Source organism: Sinohyriopsis cumingii, chromosome 18 (genome assembly GCF_028554795.1).
Source record: "Sinohyriopsis cumingii isolate HCF-2022 chromosome 18, ASM2855479v2, whole genome shotgun sequence".
Lineage (NCBI taxonomy): Eukaryota > Metazoa > Mollusca > Bivalvia > Unionida > Unionidae > Sinohyriopsis > Sinohyriopsis cumingii.
In genome coordinates, this window is record NC_142978.1 from 93455443 (window position 1) to 93477892 (window position 22450).

The 22450-nt window shown below is 35.8% G+C and overlaps 1 protein-coding gene across 4 annotated transcripts in view; it reads right to left on the reverse strand.

Moving 5' to 3' along the window:
* LOC149777518 (transcriptional adapter 2-alpha-like) overlaps window positions 1-22450 on the reverse strand; it is a 46022-nt gene that overhangs the window by 3996 nt on the left and 19576 nt on the right. For 3 of the 4 annotated variants that reach the window (XM_089942105.1, XM_089942107.1, XM_089942106.1), the window contains exons 8-11: window positions 19529-19572; window positions 9675-9785; window positions 6395-6555; window positions 4339-4426 (exon numbers count right to left, since the gene is read on the reverse strand). In XM_089942105.1, the coding sequence (XP_089798231.1) occupies window positions 4339-4426; window positions 6395-6555; window positions 9675-9785; window positions 19529-19572 (404 nt within the window). The remainder of the gene's footprint in view (window positions 1-4338; window positions 4427-6394; window positions 6556-9674; window positions 9786-19528; window positions 19573-22450) is intronic. The other variant, XM_089942109.1, reaches the window with a different exon arrangement.

Genomic DNA, 22450 nt, shown 5'->3' on the forward strand with positions numbered 1-22450 from the left:
TCAAAGACTTTTCAAGGACAAAATTTAATGCTGAAGCACTATAATTACCAGCATTCAGACTTAAGAAGAATGTTATGTATAGTCCACATAAAGTCTGTCACAGACTTCATTGCAGCAGTAGTGGGTTCTATGGCACCCATCCCTATCTTAATGTAATTGCTCCATTTGAAATTTCCAAGCCAAGTGTTCTTTTTTGCATTTGATTGGTGGAAGGTGATGGGTCTCGAGGCTAACACCATACACCTGATCTGAGTCTCTGCCCAAAAAAGGTTAAGAACCACTGCACTAAACAGTCATAACGAAAAACTTCAACATCATAAACCAACCATGGCAGGTGTCAATTTCACACTTTAAGCTTTACAAACAGTGGTAACATTTCTTGTGGTTTGTATTAGTGGTCTAGCTAAAGATAAGTAAAGATACATAAAGTGGGAAAAATCATACAATAATTCAAATATATTATATATCTTCCCACCCCTGTCTATCTCAACGTACATCAGAAAAACTGCCCGTCTACAATGTACATCCCTGTTGATTGATTATATTAATTTCTTTACATGCTGTACATTTGGGAAATTTTGTACAATCTAAGAAAAACATCTAATCAAAAGAACTGTTCCAATGTCCTCGAAAATCACCCTACACTAACTTTACCAGGTATTAAAATGGGGAAACAAATTTTGCCAGAGTAGGCAATACCTGGCTTCTAAAAATGCAATGAATGAATTACAAAATATATAAAAAGTTTTAAAAAAATGTGAACAGCTCATTTTTTTAAACAGTTTACCTTTAAGTCCAGAAAGTGAAAATGACCAAGCATACCTAGCAGTTTTTTTATATAATACGGAACTAAGGCTGTACATTCTACAACTCAAATTACATCCATCAATCATACACCAAAAAATGGGAATTAAAAATGCTTCAAACAATGCCTAAGATATACAAAGCCTTTTTTAAATAACTAGGATAACAAGAAGGAAAACCTGGGAAATTCTTTTCTTTATAAATTAAAGCCCTACGCAAAGTACAAAACTGTGGATTGCTACATAGTTGATAATTTGTGATGCAATGCTTGGCAGGCATGCTTACTTCCATCAGCTTTCTTTAAAGGTCACCTGCCACCTATATTATACAAACGTGTGATATTATTATAGTTATAAACAAAACCCATTGGTTATGTATGCACACCATAAAAATGTTTAATTAGACTTAAAACTCTGCTTTATAAAATGAAAAAAATATTCGGCAATCTCCGTAAACAGTTGGTAGTTTCTGTGTGCCAAAACTGGATATGACGTACATTTATCCCTTCTATTCAACCTAGCCATTCAAGTGCTTAATTTCCCCAAGTAAATGTCTATGTGATATAGCGTATGATCATGCTTTTTGTACAGCAAATATGGTGCACTGTGTTGCATACGGATGTAACCAAAAGAGTGACGATGGGGAAAAAGCATTCTTTCTTTTTCTGAAAAACCATGTTGACCAGAAAAAGTGCATTTAATCTTTGGATTGAATAGGGGTGGGATGGGAAATTTGTATCATTTATGCTGGATTATAGTGAATTTGGCCCAAAGACAATTCAGCCCAACTTGAAATACAATTCGGCCAAACTTAACAATAGTTTGTACATTCTTTTTCTTAAACAAAAAAGTAGATGCTATGTAAGATAGGTTTTAGGGGAAAAAACTAAATTTAAACAAACTATTTTGATATTCTTTGAAAGAAAATAATCATACTTCGTAACATACATATTTATGAGAGAAAACACAGACTGACATATCTTGCTTGTTCTAATTAAAATATTTATATATATTTTTTTATCCTAAGAAATATATACATCTGCACAACGACATTCTCAATTTATGTTGTCCAGTCAAATTATCAATAATCATTTATAAAATAAAAATATGTAGCAGATAATATTCTACATAATACGTATACATTTTGCTAAGGGTAGTGTACATGAGATATTATAACAAATATACTTAATTTTAGGCTTCACGTTGTAAGACAGCTGCATACAATACATACTAGATTACACATGAAAGAGAGAGAGAGAATAATGTTGAGCATTTTGTCAGTATTTAGTTGCTGCAATATGATGCTCTTACCAGTTAATTTTATTGTTTTTATTTTTCAAGGTGTCTTAGTGTTTGCGCGCATAAATTGAAAGTTTGTCATTACTGGTCAATATCATCAATCATATTTGCTCCATTATTCTGTACAAATTAGAAAGGAAACAATTTTGTGTTTAATTTGTGCCCCCTCACACACACATACACACTCACTGTACAAAATAAACTGATAAGCATACACTTGTTTGAAAATAAAATGAAAGAAATTAACATTGCATTGTTATCATATATTCCTTTTTTTTTCATTATGCGAAAATTATTTTTTTAAAATATATATCCACAAAATCCGTATATGTTGCGGATGCTGGCTTGCGTATGCATCCTTAGTGTAGTGTGTATCGCTTATGTCAAAGAACAAAATCGCAAATGAGATGAAAGTTATCACCCGACTGCTTGAAGGCACCTGCCATTTATGCATGATAAGTTACTTATTGCAAACTGGCCCAGATTGTATTCTATCCAGGTTAACAATAAGTCAGTATCTCGCAAACAAACAAAAAAAATCATTATTTTAAAATACATTCAATGTGAGTGCAAATGATAATCTTTTTGCTAGCATGGGTTACAAAGGTATTATTAAAGCAAGTTATTATTGTGTATAATATTTGCCCTGCAATCATCCATTATGATTACATATGGCAAACAAATAGAATCCTGGGTAATAAACACAGCTGGCATGGAGCAATAAACTCATTGTTTAAACTAACCGACAGGATATCAAAATACATAGGTTATTTTATTACAGTGCAAACCAACCCCGAAAAATTGACTTTGGTATCTTTTTAGTGTGCTGATTTTTTTCTTCTGAAGTTGGCCGACAAAAGGAAGTCAAGTCTGGTTCCTTTGGATTCTTTAAGTGTGCTGATTTCTTTCATCTTTTTTTGTATAAAGTCTGCCGACACAGGGAAGCCAGGATTGATTCTTTTTACCTGTATTAACAGGAATTTTCAAAATAAATTGAAACAATGGAACAGTTTTGAAAGCGACACAATCTAGTGCGTCTTGCACGCATACCGATATAAGGCTGAACAGTAAATTAGTTTTCATTAGTTTCATCTAAAATATTCCCTATCCATAGTTTATAGTGTTTTTTAAGTAACCAAAGGAAAGATTACTATTGCAAGGATTGGTTAAATTATTGTGGAATGAGTTTGTACAGTCCGTTATTTCAAATCTGGATTAGAGTTCACAGAAATAAATCATATGGTGGAAATCGGATTCAGGCCAGGATAACAGCAGAATTTTGCTTTAAAATGGAGATAAAAAAAATCATCATTGTCTGTTAAGTACCAAATTAATGTCTTTTTTTGGACTGAATATTATGACACAGCCTTGTTGGAACATCCCTCAATATAAGGGATCTTCAATGCATGTCACTTGTTGGAACATCCCTCTGTGTAAGGCACCTTCAATGCATGTAACTTTTAATGCACCCATGAATAGTATTATATGAGGGAGCACTGTAGAAGGTGTTAAAGTAGCACCAAATAGTTTCATATGATTGGCCACAAGGTAAATTTTTGAGTGAAGAGATATCCAGACTTTATCTCCATATTTCACCCTTATTACTGAGAGTTTTGTCAAAATTCATGATTTCATGTTCTACCCACAAATGGATTATTCAAGTGCAGAAATATATTTGTGGTTGAGGGCTGAATTTAAGTTTTGACCTGCCATGTGCACAAGAAACTGTTCATTTTATTCAAGCTCAGTTTTTACACATTCGCCAAATTTTCAGTGAATTTATTTATTGCAATATGTGTTCACTTATTGTCCAATTACTCTACATGTATGTTCTATTTGGGATATAACTGTCATGAAATATCTCTGATTTCACTTAGCTTAGGTTCTTTTTACCACTGAAAATCATGACTTTTACAGATCTTCACACAATGTTGGGATGTGTGATTTGGTGTGACTCTGATGGGAATAAACACTGAAGGATCAGCTTTGCAGTGCAATCTTTTTACTAGTTTTTTTTCTTCCCCATCTCTGATGAGCTGCAAAATTAGTACAAGTGAAAGTTATGGAGTTTTATTCTGACAGAGTTGCTTCATGGTTGAAAAGGTACATCCTTGACTGAATCTGTAGCCAAACAATGTTTAATTCTACCTACCATTGTTCACGGCTGCTTGAAATTTGAAAGTTAACACCTACATCTCTCCACCTATCAATGCAAACAAGTTCAAATAAGACATACGTGCTGTGGGTAGATTCGCAGGCAATCCTTTACCCATGGTGTCTAGGGCTGCCTGTCTCTGTAACCAGCTCTGGCATGCTACTTCATCCTGAAATAAAAGAGATCAGTGAATGATGCAGTACAAGACCACAGAACACAGTAGTCTAGAGGTCACAGATCTCACACAATCCACTTAGACTGCAATGTATTATATACCAAACAGGACAGTAGTTCACAACGTAGCAAAAAAGGAAGTTACTGTCAATATCTACATAACAGGACAACCCAACCTTCTGGCAAGCCATGGCAAAATGTGGATGCAGATTCCAGTCCTACCACTGCTGACCTGCCCTTGTGGCAAGCATTGGGAAAATGTTGATGCAGGTTCAAGTCCTACCACTGCTGACCTGCCCTTGTGGCAAGCAATTGGAAAATGTGGATGCAGATTCCAGTGCTACCATTCCTGACCTGCCCTTGTGGCAAGCAATCGGAAAATGTGGATGCAGATTCCAGTCCTACCACTGCTGACATGCCCTTGTGCAAAGCACTTTGCCTCCAGTTAACACAAATCTATATGTGAAGCAGCATCAAGCAAAATATCCTGGAATGGACTTGTATTTCATCCAGATGGAATCATGCAACCTAGTTTGCATCACAACCAAAATAAACTTTGGTCTTTGGGACAACTGCTAGACTCTACTTCATCCATTCTGTCTACAAGAACCATGTTCCTAATGTAACATGTACAGACTCAGAAACACATAATTTTACCAGTGAAATGAAAATGGAAGGCACACACAATACAGAATGAATGCAAATGATATGATGAATTCACTTTGAAACAAAACCCCAAAGTAAAGATGCAATCACAGAATGATGAATGATGAGCAAAAATAGAAAGAAACATGAATGCATGTCACTGATAGATTTGAAAATCAATTATTTTTAGGCTTCGGCTAATTTCTATGGTCAAAAGCAGTTTTACATAATACTCTGAGATCAGATTCCTTACACTGACAGACAATATTTCACTCCTTACAAGTCTTCACATTTTTCTTACTAAGGCAGACATAATCAAACCACTGAATTTAGATATGAATTTTGCAAAAATATTACAAAGCCATTTTTTCAGACTGCATTATTTCAGAATGTGTGTCATATATTTAACAGACAATGATAAAGTCTATATTCTACTTAGACTACAAAAAAGATATTTTTTGGCACTGTAGTTTTATCCTCATTATTTTAAAATTTTACCAGTTACTGTGGATGGTACCTTGCATTTTGTGTACATTAGAGATGTACCAACATCTATTATTACTGACTTGAGCATCTGCATCACACCATGCTTTTTTTGTTGTTGTAGGGTTTAACGCCATTTTTCAGCACATGATAGGCTCTACATGGCGGCCAGTATTAATGGTGGAGGAAGAACCCAGGAAAACCTTGGAAAGAACCACCGACCCACGAGAAGCTACTGGCATGCTTTCTCACATACCCATTTTGGCCGAATCTGAGATTCGAACCCATGCTGACAGAGGTGAGATGGCAGTGATCCGTAACGGAGAGCGCTTTAGACCACTCAGCCACTCGGGGCCCCACATCACACCATGCACTTTCAATGCACATCATGCAGCTTTGTCTACTACAAATGGAATTTCTTCAACAATGCACTCACTGCTGTTGACCTTATTTTTCCAAATTAAAACCTATAAAATTTCTGTATTCAGTAACCAGCCTATGTGTTTTTTTAATATAACAGTACAAACAGTCATTAGTAAAAGAGTACAAATGGTCAATGTTAATAAAGATTTAAAAAAGGTAAGTGGTATTTATCCCCATTTTTGTGATGCGGTCATTCATAGCAGTGTCAGTAGGCATATTTTTCCAAGACATCATGGTCACTGGTTTCATTCAATATGTGGTCATTCATGACACTGCATTTCAATAATGAAATCAATCCATGCATTACTACTGAGGTCATAAATGAAAGGTGGTCGATCGTAGCAGCGTCACCCATAACTGGTTGTACTTTTTATATCAACAGGAATACCATTTGTAAAATGAAATAATGTACCTTCAGATGCATAAGAACATCATTCAACAAATGCCGTTGTTCCCGCTGTTGTTCATGCTGTGTTCGTAGAATGGTGAAAAGTTTGATTTGTCGCAACAGGGTCAGGCCATTGTCCCGGAAAATCTGCAAACTTCGGATTTCATTCTTGAGTTCATACTCATCTGCAAGTACAACCATCAATACATATTTTAATTAAAGCTACATTTGCTTGCAAAACCAAAATACTGAGAATACTGATGACTTGGATGGTCGAGTGTTACTAATTTACATAATACAGACATGATTCTGGTATTCCACAAAAAAAGCTGGAAATTTTAAAGGGGGATTTGGGGGTCCTCCCTCAGTGTTTTCTTGATTGGCAGCACCCCTGATCCAGTGGTCCAGGGGGCCTTTGGCCCCCTGCCAAAAATGCATTTTACAATCTTAAAAAGTTGCTCCTGGTGCAACTTATGATCATAATATATAACAAAATAATCATTTGAAAAATTAACAAACTTAACAAAAATGTTCAACTTAACTTGAATAATTTCACAATATTTATTGTCACACGAATTTGTTCTCCAATACTATTGGTGCTTAAGTAATTTCATGTGCATGTCAGTGTTCACATCGTAATTAAGTCACAATAATTTCTCAATTTTTGCAGCAATTATATTATACTTCTCTCTTTTTATAACAATCTGTAAAATAAACACCCAAGTACATCAACAAGAAAAATCTGATTCAAGTTAGGAGAAAAGCAGAATCCCACTTTAAAACGGAGAAAATTCACGTTTGATAATATCATATGGTTGAATGTTACTAATTTACATTATATCATATGGTTAAGTGTTACTAATTTACATAAGATCATATAGTTGATGTGATACTTATTTATATAAGATCATATGGTTTGAGCATTACTAATTTACATTATATCATATGGTTGAGTATTACTAATTTACATAATATCATTTGGTTGAGTGTTACTAATTTACATTATATCATATAGTTGAGTATTACTAATTTACATAATATCATTTGGTTGAGTATTACTAATTTACATTATATCATATGGTTGAGTATTACTAATTTACATAATATCATTTGGTTGAGTGTTACTAATTTACATTATATCATATGGTTCAGTGTTACTAATTTACATATCATATGGTTGAGTATTACTAATTTACATTATATCATATAGTTGAGTGTTACTACTTTACATTAGATCATATGGGTTAGTGTTACTGATTTACATAATATCATATGGTTGAGTGTTACTAATTTACATTATATCATATGGCTGAGTGTTACTAATTTACATAAGATCATATGGTTGAGTGTTACTAATTTACATATTATCATGGTTGAGTGTTACTTATTTACACAAGATCATGTGGTATGATTCAGCCAGGGTTCGACCTCCTGCATCTGAGGTGGATGCTCGAACCAAAAGACCACCAGAGCAGCCCTATGATATCTGTAAATTTATACAATTTAACTAAGTTTTCTCAAATGAGGTGTCCTTATCATGGCCAACTACAGTGCCCATCAAACGATGGTGTAATGTCCATTACAAAAACGCAATCATAGCATAAATGTAGTAAAACCACTTTTTATTGCCAATACATGTTTAATCAAAGATTAAGGATCTATTGGGCGTATTTTAACAACTCTGCTATTATCTCTAACGAAGAAAATATCAAGTTTTTTGTCAAAAAAATGTCCATGATACCCACACATCAAAACTGGCTGTCATAGCATTATCTGTTGCTGAGTTATTTTGATATTTCCAGAACATATCATTTATGCATATACCTATAAAGGAGTACCACTCAAAGCCTGAAATTATCAATTAAATTTTACTAACTATGTAACCCTAAATTACCCTGTTACTGGAGAGTATTTCATATGTATTCCAGTAGCATTCTCACTGTAGTAGAAACCTGGATCAAGTATTCCTGTACCATTCACGTTCCACTAGAAACTTGGTACATGTATTCATGTACCATTCTATCTCTACTAGAAACTTGGTACATGTATTCCTGTATCATTCTAGCTCTACTATAAACTTGGTACATGTACTCCTGTATCATTCTAGCTCCACTATAAACTTGGTACATGTATTCCTGTATCATTCTGGCTCTACTATAAACTTGGTACATGTATTCCTGTATCATTCTAGCTCTACTATAAACTTGGTACATGTACTCCTGTACCATTAAATCTCAACTATAAACTTGGTACATGTATTCCTGTATCATTCTATCTCTACTATAAACTTGGTACATGTATTCCTGTATCATTCTAGCTCTACTATAAACTTGGTACATGTACTCCTGTATCATTCTAGCTCTACTATAAACTTGGTACATGTATTCCTGTATCATTCTAGCACTACTATAAACTTGGTACATGTATTCCTGTATCATTCTAGCTCTACTATAAACTCGGTAAATGTATTCCTGTAGCATTCTAGCTCTACTATAAACTTGGTACATTGTTACGTATATCTATATCATGCCTTTTACTTTTGGTTCAAGCCTGTAGATTGCATAGGAGCTATAAATAAATATGTGTTGACAAGTTTTAAAATCATATCATAATAATGAACTAATTAAAAAATTTGAGGTGATTTCCTATTTGATGGTTCAATTATGGTAGGTTCTGTTACACTGTGGGGTATTGTGACACAAGTCTCATAGAAAGTACTGCAACACTGAGTAGGACAATACTGTAATGCAGAGCTGTATGGGTGCATATATTATAATGAAGAGGTGGACAATTAATTCATTCTTATTTCCAATGTTTTTATTTTAATATCCGTCTGCAGATTTGTTTAATTTTGTGTTTAGATAATCTGAGAGGAAACATTTTTTGGATTATTCATTGAAATTACAAAGTACTCATTGACTCTGGGCTAAAATATTATTCTGGGATTATTGTGAATTTATTCAGAGGAGTTCTGGACAATGCCATTGTGATACGTCAACACTGTTAGCACATAGCACATTCAAGGACCTGGGATGCATTCAGAACACTTGATTTTTTTTTACTTGTGTAGAACTGTTTAGGATAAATTTGGATTCAATTCATTATACTGTATGTTTCTCTTAAAATTTAATATATAAAGTTTACAGAATTAAATAATCTGTTAAGTTTTAAAAATCTTGTTCCTTTTGCTTCTTTCTGTTACTCAGTTTACGAGCAAAGATTCAGAACCATATCTATTCCTGTATTATTATAGATCTACTAGAAACTGGGTACAAAGACATGATTTTACATGGCAGTGACTTACAATGTAAAGATTCAATGAACTTTTCATATTCTTCTGGGGACAGAAGTCGCATGAAGACTCTCAAACCATCCAATAAATGCTTGATTGTTCTATCATACCTTCTGTTGAAATCTGGAAAAAATGGACATTTTTTGTCAAAGTTAGGCATTATGATAAAATGCATAAACCATATTTATGATTTTTTTTTCAATGACATAAGGTCATTGAAATTTACAGCATATGTACGTAAAAATTTATATAAATTAAATCAATTAAAATTATCAGCTGATTCTCTTACAAGAGTTTGCAATGCTTTTTTTACATCATTTTAAAGGGCCTCCATCATTATACTAAAATGCAAGAAATAATTTAAAAAAATGAACATAATTTACAGAAAAAATTATGTATATTTTTGGATTATATTTTTTACCTTAAGCAATATACATGGGTGTTTATTTCCTTTTTTAAATTGACTATTCTGACTTTGCCTACTTAAATGAAATCATATTAATTCGAGTCATGAGATGGCTTAAGAAACAATCTGTTATCTGTCACTCAGAAGTTGAGGTAAATTGAAAATGAATGGAACTAGATACAGCAGTTCTGCAGCATACCATCTAGACTGCACACCAGTATATTTCTCTGCATCTGACTTTAAAACAACTGCGACAAATAACTTACAGAATCCAATCAGATTAAAAACACTATATGCTTAACATAAATAGAGCTCATGGGCATGCTCTGTTAACCTTCTGATTAACCAATCAAATTACAGCTACCATATTTCTGAAAGTGGAAAACATCATTCTGATCATATCATTACTAATGATAACTTGTTCTCAACATGAAAGGCAACTCTATCTAACAGACCACTAAAAATAAGAGGACTGTGAATTCCAAATGTCAAAATTGCCTGTCAGATGTGTTATGTCTGAGATCTCAGTTTTAATCAGATTAACACAGAATTATAATACTGATATCAACGGAGAATCATCATACTGATATTAAAACAATCATAATACCGATACTAACACAAAATCATAATACTGATATTAACACAGAATCATAATACTGATATTAACACAGAATCATAATACTGATATTAATACCAAATCATAATACTGATATACGGATCACTGCCATCTCACCTCTGTCTGCGTGGGTTCGAGTCTCGGATTCGGCTAATGTGGGTATGTGAGAAAGCCTGCCAGTAGCTTCTCGTGGGTCGGTGGTTCTTTCCGGGGTTTTCCCGGGTTCTTCCTCCACCATTAATACTGGCCGCCATGTATAGCCAATCGCGTGCTGAAAAATGGCGTTAAGCCCTACAACAACAACAACAACAATAATACTGATATTAAAATTATACTGATATTAACACAGAATCATAATACTGATATTAACACAGAATCATCATACTGATATTAACACAGAATCATAATACTGATATTAATACCAAATCATAATACTGATATTAACATTATACTGATATTAACACAGAATCATAATACTGATATTAACACAGAATCATCATACTGATATTAACACAGAATCATAATACTGATATTAACACAGAATCATAATACTCATATTAACACAGAATCATCATACTGATATTAGCACAGAATCATAATACTGATATTAACACAAAATCATAATACTGATATTAACACAGAATCATAATACTGATATTAACACAGAATCATAATACTGATATTAACACAGAATCATTGTACTGATATTGATTCCATTGCCGTTGTAAAGTTAAACATCTTGCAATTCACTGACATCGGAAAAGATGGTTGATTAACTGAAGCATTAAATCTAAAGAGTACCATAAACGGCACATTATACAAACACCCCAGTTTGAATAATTTTCTATGTAGGCACCAGGCATGGTGGACTTTGGAGATTACTGGTCAAGGCATGTGGTCTTGAACCAAACTTACCATGCAGAAACTGTTATTTTCTTATCCCATTTATTGTGACCATGACCTCTGACCTTCAGACTACAGAAACTATAGGTTTCCTTATTACCCTAAGTGTCAACCATCCATAACATTTGGTCACAATTCTTACTCTAAAAGAAGATTAAAGCTATTCTGCAAAATCCATTTTTTAAAGCCACAATGACTCTGAACCACTGCCTTTTCTTGACCATTTTAATGCCAAAATAAAAAGACATCTTCCATACCCAAGTGCATGCCCTTCAGAGGTCAATGTACATGGCAAAGAATTTAAGCATTTATACAAACAAAAGGCCCATGTGACCCTGACATCACCTTCCTGATAAGTGTCAACTTATGAATGCAAATTCACACATGTATTGAAGCTATGGCGAGTAAAGAAAACTTTTGGGCACCAAGGAGATACACTGTCTATTACTATTGGTGTCACTTATCTTCATTTTTATTAGACCATACCAAAAGTATAGGAAATTAAAACACAGCAGATTCCTTTACAATATATATGAATTTGCCTTTTAATATGCTTGCATTTTCTGGTGCACTGAAATAAAATATATAGAACACGGCAAATAATGTCAGTTTTCAGTCGTTAATGAACAGTATGATTACTTTGCTTACCACTTAAGCAACAGTCTAATATTGTATATGTGAGTTGCAAGGGCTTGGATTTTTGTCATTTCTTCCCTTGTCTTCAAACATTGTAATATATTTTTATTTATATACTTTCTTGGCCTTAAAAGGCCACCATTTATGCAAGAAGCATTGGCTCTTGTGTCTTGCACTTCCCTCTGGGAACCAACCCCTGGATCATAACTTGAAAAATGCCTACTGTCCCACCTTTAAAATATATACACTTTCTTGACACTACATGAGGAAATAATCTATGGTCTGCATGGATTAATGGGGCTGTCTTACCCAATGGGACCAATACTTGAAAATGACTGAGATTCCTAAAAGGGAAGCTGTAAAGGCTCTGTGGTTAAGATGACGGACTGAAAGGGTTGGGTTCAATTCCTGCCATCTTTCAAAATGGATTCTCATGATTCTTTTGCTAAATTTAGTCCTTCATGAGGAAATCAGATTGAAGTATTATTAAAATTTTATTAAAAGCTAAATTTCAAATAATGTGTGACTTAATGACATTAAATGCCATAAATTAATGCACATACATGTAATAACGTAAAAAGAACAAATCTTTCAGGCACTTTAATTTGGCAATACCATTTTAAGTTATTTAATTGCTTTGGTTAGTTTTTATTGGAGTAAAGCCAAAAGACACAATGAATCAGATTCATTCACAAGACTGTACACATTACATATTGTCTTAACTCATCTTATCTATAATTTATCTACTTAGAGTGTTACTTGTTTTATTTTTACTTTATTTTTTGTCTTCAGGTGTAAATTACATAATGTTCCAGTTATTCTCTAAGGTGTTGTTGCTGTTGTTGTTGTTGTGGGGTTTAACGCCATATTTCAGCACATGATAGGCTATGCATGGCGGTAAGTATTAATGATGGAGGAAGAATCCAGGAAAACCCCAGGAAAAACCACCGACCCACGAGAAGCCACATACCCACATTTGCCGAATCCTAGACTCGAACCCATGCAGACAAAGGTGAGATGGCAGTGATCTGCAACGGACAGCGCTTTAGACCACTCGGTCTCTAAGGTGTATTATTTGGCTAATTTATATAACTTGCTTTAATAAAGCATATTCATCCTGTATTCAAGTGGCTATTTCACTATAATGAATCAACTGTGCAGCACAGAGGGGTAAAACAAAAGGGTAAGTATTTAGCTCAGTGCTGTGTTTTTCTGAAAAAACATAACCCCAAGTATCAAGAATTGCTTTTGTTTTAAATACATGTATACTTAAGTTGCTTTTGGTGGATGATCCTCAAATACCAGTTTGATTGTTATGGACACTTAACACGACATAAATTTTCAAACAAATCATAAAAATCATGTTAAAATTCTGAAAACAATCAACAACCTGCAATCTTTCCATCTCAAAGATAAAATTGGAAGAAAAAAAAAATTAATATCTAAGTATTGTAAAATTAAGGAAAAGAAGTTTATAAAAATAACTAATAAGAATAGTCATTTAACAATTCAAAATGGACACAAACTACTTAAAATCAGACTCACACACTGGAGATACTCATGATGCTGCTTAAAATTAAATGTGATGTCTCATGATATGATGCCTGTGTTTTCCTTTCTGAACGTTACATACATACATTAAGTCAAATCTGCACGTCAAAAATGTAAGTAATATAAGATTAAATGGCATTAACTGATTCATTTCAGTGTTTCTGTTCTTTTTCCTGTCTTATCTCTTTCAAAAAAATATTGAAAAAACAAAGTGGCATTTCAATAGAATTTCTTTCCATACTTTTCTGTTTGATATTCTGCTTTTGTCAACCCATTTCTACGATGGTCACACACGGCTTCTGATATTCTAGATTCTTCTATGTAGGAGTATTTAACTTACAGCCCATCACAAATGGTTTTTCCATGGCTGTTTTGAAAATGTTTCAAGTCATCTCCTGTATTTTTCCTGCAAAAATCTTTCCTTTTGCACTTTTAGCCAATTCTTTTGAAGAGGAATACAGGTAACAATATTTTCAAGATATGATTTTTCATTTAGGAGGAGAAGCAATAACAGGATTTTTAAGAAGGCTGTTGTGGTGGCCGTATTAGGCATCAGATCAGCTCCATTTCATTTATGAACAACTGAAAAACTCTACTTTCTGTTCAGGTACAATTGCAATAAAAAGTGTTTAAAATGGTTTGAATGGTGGTCAAACTGGATGTCAGATGAGCACGATTTTTTATTCAGGACCAGCAGGATATCAAAAGAAGTCTTCTGGTGAAAACCCCATGATGATGTGACCATCCATTCAGGAGGAGCAGTGATAAGATTTTAAGATGACCACTTTGGTGCCATCCTGGATGTCGGAGAAGGAACCTTTTAATTTAGGACCAACTAGACCAAGGGATGAATGTGTGCAAAGTTCAAGGCAGTCCTCCAAATAGTTTAGGAGGAGTAGCAATAATAAACTCATGCTAACAGATGTACTGATGATGGACAAGAGCATCCCATATGCTCTACTGGTCAATGACCAGTAAAAGCTAAAAACTGAACTGTCATGTTCAGTTCATAATGCTTTATGTTCAGCATTTCATGCTTTGCAATTTCATCTAAGTACATATATCAGCACATTTATTTCATGTTTAAATGTACTGTAGTAACTTTAGGGACATGTGGGCTGGAGGCTCGAATTATTTCAAATTGAGCTATGTTAAAACCCAGGTTGATTGAGATCAAAATTGGTGAAAAGATCTGACAGGTCTTTATCATGCCCAATATGATGTCTACCATGATGCCAAAATGTGTCTTTCCCTTGTAATCCTTCAAAGTGGAAGGCCTTCCTGCTTGAGATTCTCTCCACAATCGAAGGTTTAAATTGCACATCTTGTAAGGCTGCCCTGATAAGATCCAAGTGAACAAAATGTGGTTCTGGCAGGGATGGAACACCCATGACCATGATTGCTTGAGAAAATTCCGGTTGGCCCAAATCTATCTGGGCAGTTTTATCACTAACTTAAGTAGATCGGTGACCCTAGTACTTATCCCATTTGAGAGAGGCAATTAGAATCATCAAGCCTTTCTGGCCCTCTAACTTCTGGATTATTTCTGGTATTAAGGTGTGCTCTAAAATGACTGCTCCCCTGTGCTAAAAAAATCAGCCTGAATTACTCAAAAGTACACTATCTTTAACACCTATTAAAATAGGGAAAATTAATTTTCTCAATGTGCAATGGATGAATTGCCAAACATATAAAATGTAAAAAAAGTTATCAGCTCTTTTGTTTAATACAATTTACCTTTGAAGTCCAGGAAGTGAAAGTAACCAAGTGGAGCTAATAGTTTTTCGAAAGGTGCACATCTGGAGCAAGGGCAAGCTGTATACTCTAAAACCTATATTACACCCATCAATCAAACACCAAAATAAAGTGAATTAAAGGTTCTTTGAACAATACCTAAGATATACAAGGTCTTTTTTAAATAGCCAATATAACCAGTGAGGACACCCAGGGAAATTCTTTTTCTTTAAAATTCTAACACTATGCAAAATACGAACATGTAGAGCGCCAACTTAGGACCATGGGGTAGGGAAATACCCACAACCACTCCCAAATGATTGACAGTGTATCCACAGCTCAAGCTTTTAGAACTGGGACTGGAAAGTGGTGGTGGGTAACTTGCAATTCCACCTTTTTGCAGAAAGGTTGATCATTGGACACCCACAAAAGTGTGAAGATCCGAGTAAAGACCAGTTGATAGAGAGACCATCCCGTGTGAAGTACTTGACCTTTCCTGAATAAGGTGTTGGCAAGGTCATTGAGTATGCTGGGAATGTGCATTATTTGTACATTAATATGGAGATTGATGCACCAATTTAGAAACTACCAAATCAAAATACGCAGGTTGGGTGATTTGGTGCCCCAATGTTTGAGGAGATAGGTCACCACCAGAGTTGTCTGACATAACGAGGACTATATTGCCTCAGCGTCGGTCTTTCCAGAAGTAGATGGAATTGATGACAGCCTTCAGTTCTATAAGGCTGATGTGTAGAGGCTGTGGTAGTAAAGTCCGGCAGTAGATGCGCACCCCAACTGTACATACTGGTGTCGGAACAAAACATTATTTCCACTTTAGGCTTCTCTAGCTGGTCCCCCATGGTCAACCAACCTGATTACACCACTAATGAAGGAAACAAAGCTGGCCAAGCAGGATCAAGTCTGCTGCAGCACTGAATAATCTGAGGAGCGACAGATCTCTCTCGCTGAAATCCAAGTCCTGTTGGAAACAGACTCAACAAGTCTGATGATCCTGATTATGTGAACACAAGGAAGTTGTACTACCAGATTTAGGTTGGTGATCCACTTGGACAAAAAGCTGGAATGGATCATAGAGGTTGGACTTTTCCCAGTTCACTAGAAATCCTGTATGATTTAAAAGTGAGACGACTTTTTCTGCCTTGGAGAAGAATATAACTTACCATATGTTTCTGGAGGATGTTATCCAGATATGCAACTGGGACAGGGTGATGATGCAATGCATAACCTTGGTAAAAATCCAAGGGCTGACGTTGAAGCCAAAGGGTAGGAGTTTGAACTGATAAAGTGTGTTGAGGTAGGCAAAATGAAGAAATTCCTTAAAAAAGGGTGGATAGGGACATGACAATGTGTTGGTCAGATCAAAACTGATGGCATACTCATCCCTTTGGATGGAGAGACAGTGATCTTGCCATCTCAATCTTGAATTTTGGGGTGCAATGAACTGGTTGAAACAACTCAAAAGTTGATGATCGGCCTCAACCTGCCATTCTCTTTCCAAAGAAGAAACAGCGTTGAATAAAACTCCGGCAATTGTAGCCTTTGCACAATTTCCACTGCCTGCTTTCTGATGACTGACCATATCTCCTGTTGTAGAAAGGCATCCTTCTCATGATCTGATGGTACATCCGTGAGAGAGAGGAGTAAAAGGGAGGGGGGTGGATAAATTAAATCCAAAGCCCCTCCAAAATGACCTGGATCACCCAATCATTCTGAGGGAATAGGGAAATCCAGTGAGCGAGAAATTGCAGTCGGCCGTCCACAGGTGAGCTGTCTGCAGGCAGTGAGGAGGGTAGGTCAATGTTTATTGTTAGGAGGCACGAAGGTGGAGAAATTTTGTTTCTTACCACCTCTGTACAGTTTACTTCTTAGCAATCTATACTGATTCACTGAAAAGATCACTTGTCCTGAGGCTGCTTAGCATCCTTCTGTACTGGCAAGGGCAGAATATTTCCAAATGCCTGTATCAATTCAACGGTGAGTTGGAGGGAAGTTTCTGAGCTGCCTGCCCCCAAACATCTTCAATTCTTCCTCTAAAAACCAATGGTGACCCAAACAGGTCATCCATAAAGCCATGGTATGGTAAGGCTTGAGCAACTTGGACTGCAGACATGCATCACATCATATCAGGTCTAAGTTGGCATGGCATGGTGGGCTGCCCAATTAATGATTCTAGCAATCTTGGTTAACACCTCCCAAATGTAGTTATTGCAGGATTTATTTGCAAGTTGGAAAATTGCCAATTATACCAAATCTAATAATGAAGAAGTAACAACTATGTTCCAAACCAGCTCTAACATGGCATAGAATACATTTGTGTCCACTTTCTAAAGCAGTGGAGCAGACATCTGAATGGCTGCTATATTCTTGTCAAGGGCTGGGAGAACAGTACCGAAGGCATCACATCAGAGTTATAGACCAAAAGATGAGAACATCACTGGAAGATGGCTTTCTAAGAAGAAAGCCTTAGAGTTTCCCCAGATCACTGATTCTAACCGAAAGCTCGTCATGATCTCCTTAATTTTAGCTGATTGGGAAGGAGCTGGAAGGACAGCATCTCTTCCTCCTTGTTGAGATTGACATATGCTTTAACCTTATAGTCTTGAGTAATATAGGCGATGGGGGCATTCTGAAGCAGCCAACACCCTCTACATTTCCTCTGTGATGGCTTTAAAGATAAATTCCATGGCTGGATCTGAGTATTGCTGATAAGAAGGAGTTTCGTCACACTCACTGTGCATTGCGTCCCAATCTGGGTCTGCTCATACTGGGTTCCATCCACCCTGAAAATGTTACTAACTCTCTCTTGTGGATAAGCAGTGAACGCATGGACATCTGGCACTGCTGAAACTGGTTCGCCTGGTGAATCGCCAACCTGAGTGCTGGCAGTATAAAAGACAGTCCAGCTATTACTGGTACCCACAGCTCCAAGGGTCTGGCTGGATGGACAGATTCATCACTGAAATCTCCATCATAGTCATGGTATATAACCGATGGTATGGCCAGACAGGCAGATCTGTCAATATGATCCCCATAAATCATTGTTGGCTGGACCGTTTCAACGAAAATGTACTTCTGCTGGGATGGCCAGTTGTATTATGTATTGGATCCAATGGCTCTTGTACAAACCCCATGCAACTCCTGACTTAGAGGCCCAAAGGTCATGCTAGGGACTTACATCCAATAGGCTGCCTAAAATTGGGGGTGGGGGGACACTCCCCCGATGAATTGGAAAAAGGTGAGAATTAAGTGAGGGAGATAGAGGCAATATTTGGAATGATGTTAGCAACTGTGTCTTTGTCTTCTGGACCTGGCAACACATCTGTTCAAAGGCAGACAGTTGTACCCTTTCCGCTTGATCCTCTTACCCTGCTGCTGATGTTACTGTGGTGGATGGCTGCAAACAACAAACTTTTAGTGGGTGGGGGAACCTAGCATATCCACAAGGCTCACAACAAAGGTTATCTTGGGACATATACTGAGGATGTCAATGCTATTTCCTCAACATATTCCATCTTTCAAAGTTTGGTCCAGGTCTGTGACGCAGAAACATGCTGTTGTATTCCAACAATCTCCTTGTTTCAGTCACAGTGACAAGGACTCTTAATCTTTTGTCCCCAAGCTTCTTCTTAACCCAACTGTAAGCCATCCAGTTTGATCTGCGATACAAAACTAGCGTTATTTTACGAAACCAATTTTCTTCTTTCTGACAAAGTGCCATTGACATTTGACTCTATAAATAAAACAATAGATTTCTTCCATGCAAGCAATGGTAGCAGACAGATGGACATCATTGTAACATAACATGTCCCTCCTTATGACGGGTATTTCATAAATTAATGTTTTAGTACATTTGCATTATTTTGCAACATATTCCACAAAAAATTGAATTTCAGTTTCATCACTAAATTTGAGGAAATAAGATTGTAAAGTTGTGACATTCACGATGTTCTGGTTACTTGGAAAAAGAGAAGATGCAACTTCTGTTCGAATGATACTTACAATTCAGGGCCTTCAAGTTTATCAAACCATACCGCCTTACTACCCTGAAAGGAAATGAAACAACTGTACAAACTAAGCATGCTGGATTATTATACTGAAATGAGATGAAACAACTGTACCTTCAAACAATACTACCTTATTATCCTAAAAAACTATTCTGCCTTTTTATCATGAAAGGAGACAAATGAACTGTACAACCAAACCATGCTGCCTTTTTATCATGAAAGGAGACAAATGAACTGTACAACCAAACCATGCTGCCTTTTTATCATGTAAGGAGACAAATGAACTGTACAACCAAACCATGCTGCCTTTTTATCATGAAAGGAGACAAATGAACTGTACAACCAAACCATGCTGCCTTATTATCATGAAAGGAGACAAATGAACTGTACAACCAAACCATGCTGCCTTTTTATCATGTAAGGAGACAAATGAACTGTACAACCAAACCATGCTGCCTTTTTATCATGTAAGGAGACAAATGAACTGTACAACCAAACCATGCTGCCTTATTAACCTACAAGGAAATGAAAAAACTGTACAAAGTTGTTATTGTTGTTATAGGGTTTAACGCCATTTTTCAGCACACGATAGGCTATACATGGCGGCCAGTATTAATGGTGGAGGAAGAACACGGAAAAACCCCGGAAAGAACAACCGACCCACGAGAAGCTATCAGCATGCTTTCTAACATATCCACATTGGCTGAGCCCAAGACTCGAACCAATGCAGACAGAGGTGAGATGGCAGTGATCCGTGACAAGTGAGCGCTTTAGACCACACAGCCACTTGGGGCCCCTACAAACTAAGTATACTGGATTATTATCCTGAAAGGAGATGAAACAAATGTATCTTCAGACCATATTGCCTTATTCTCCTGAAAGGAGATAAAACAACTTTACAACCAAACCATTCTGCCCTTATATCCTGAAAGGAGATGAAGCAACTGTACACACTAAACACCCTAGATTATTATCTCCAAAGGCAATAAAAAAACAAACAAAATAAACTTGCTTGATTATTATCCTGAAAGAAGATAAAACAGCTGAACACACCCCCCCCTTGTTTCTGGTACGCATCCTGATCATGTGTATCATGTATCATGTTGAAATATCTTTCTTTGATCTGTGTCAAATAATAATTACCCAGTATAAGTATACAACAATTTAAACATGCATATGAATCATTAATAAAGATTTAATTTGATTTGATTGATATTATTTTGGTAACAATGAATGTTTAGTATCAATGAAGTTTCATATGAATGACCAACCAGTCAGGGTCAGATAATTAATAACTTATATGGTAGCCCACCAGACAAGAATCTGGTAGCTAAACTTAAATGGAGCAACTCAGAGAAGACACTTGAATAGGAAACTACCAGCCTCCCTTTAGTCTTGCTACGAGTCATGAATAATCATTGCCCTTCATTAAATACTTTTATACTTAAAGTTTGAAAATGTTTTCAACAAGGCTTGAGATCTGGTGGTAACCCAAGTCTTCTTCCTAGAAAAAAAAGAGAGGTACTTTGCCCTACCCTCCAGAAGGCATGCCCTTCTGCTTCTACTGTACACCCCTTTGTCCCTGACAGTGTACCCCTCTGTCTCATCTGCACCCTTCAGCATGTCCCACTGCCTTCATGAACTGCACAATCAGCATCTTTATAAACACTAGTTGAATTTATTGTTTTAATTATTTTTCAAACTTCAATTACTTGCTTAGATGACTGCTAATCACATTCTACAATGAACATCAAGCTGAAGGTATATGTTAGCCAGAGTGTAACTATAAAATCAAAGGAATTACTGCAAGCAGTCTGATTCAGAAGTGTTTATAATATTAAATTTCTCTAACCTCAAAGATGACTTCATTTGTTTTTTCTGCCACAGATAATAATAAGAATCAATCATATTGAATAATGGCTGTTTGTGGGATTTTAACCTTTGATGAAATCATTCCAGGCAAAAAACCAATTTTTTCCAGCAAATTGTTTTCTCAATAATACCTGCCCAATTATAATACTTTAGGAGAACTATTACTACCACCTCACAAATCTAGCACTCCCTTTATAGTGAATTCAAACCTGGAATTATGTTACTGTGTTTCACAAAAGATTGTTGGTACAACTATATGAAAAAGGTTGCCACTGGCACATCAACATCTTCAGCATTGGACTTAAGGATTTCTATTAAAGTTTATTCAGAATTTCTATTATTACGATTTGTGCCCTTAATTCAATGATTATTTTGGGATTTAATTCATAACACCATATTTTTTTCTTTCACTTCGCATTCTAGGCAATAAATTTCTGTTGAATTTTACAAAGTTTGTTGCTTCTCACTCTTTTCTGTTACTTATTTTAAGAGCACTGATTCCTAACACCAGCACTGTCTTTTAACTTCATCACTCAAGTCTTTGTTTTTTTTTCTTTTACTTGACAACTGGTGTCTCCAATTCAGAGATTTATCAAATTGGAGGCAACAATATCCATGTAACGATGACTTTGATGAAAGCGATAATCATGATATTGACCAGTGCAAATCTTTTTTAGCCATGAAACTTGGACTATGAAAAGTAAACAGCCAAGCACCGCTCTCTGAGTTGGAAGGCAACTTATCCATCGGAATCTTGCTCTCGCTGTCACCGATTTGACTTCAGAATGACAAAAAACATAGGCTCTGAATATCACTAAGCCAGGATGATACATAATGGTATGTACCAATTTTTCATATACAACCTATACAAACAGCATAAACCCCGATGACAACTGAATCAAGTACCGGCAGATCAGAGTCTATGTTATATGCTGTATTTATTATTTCAAGCAGTGACTTAAGATCTACAAGTGCATTCCTGTAATGTACCCCAGTATAACGTGACCTCATTTTTAACATGGTTCCCATTAACAGCAAAGATAGT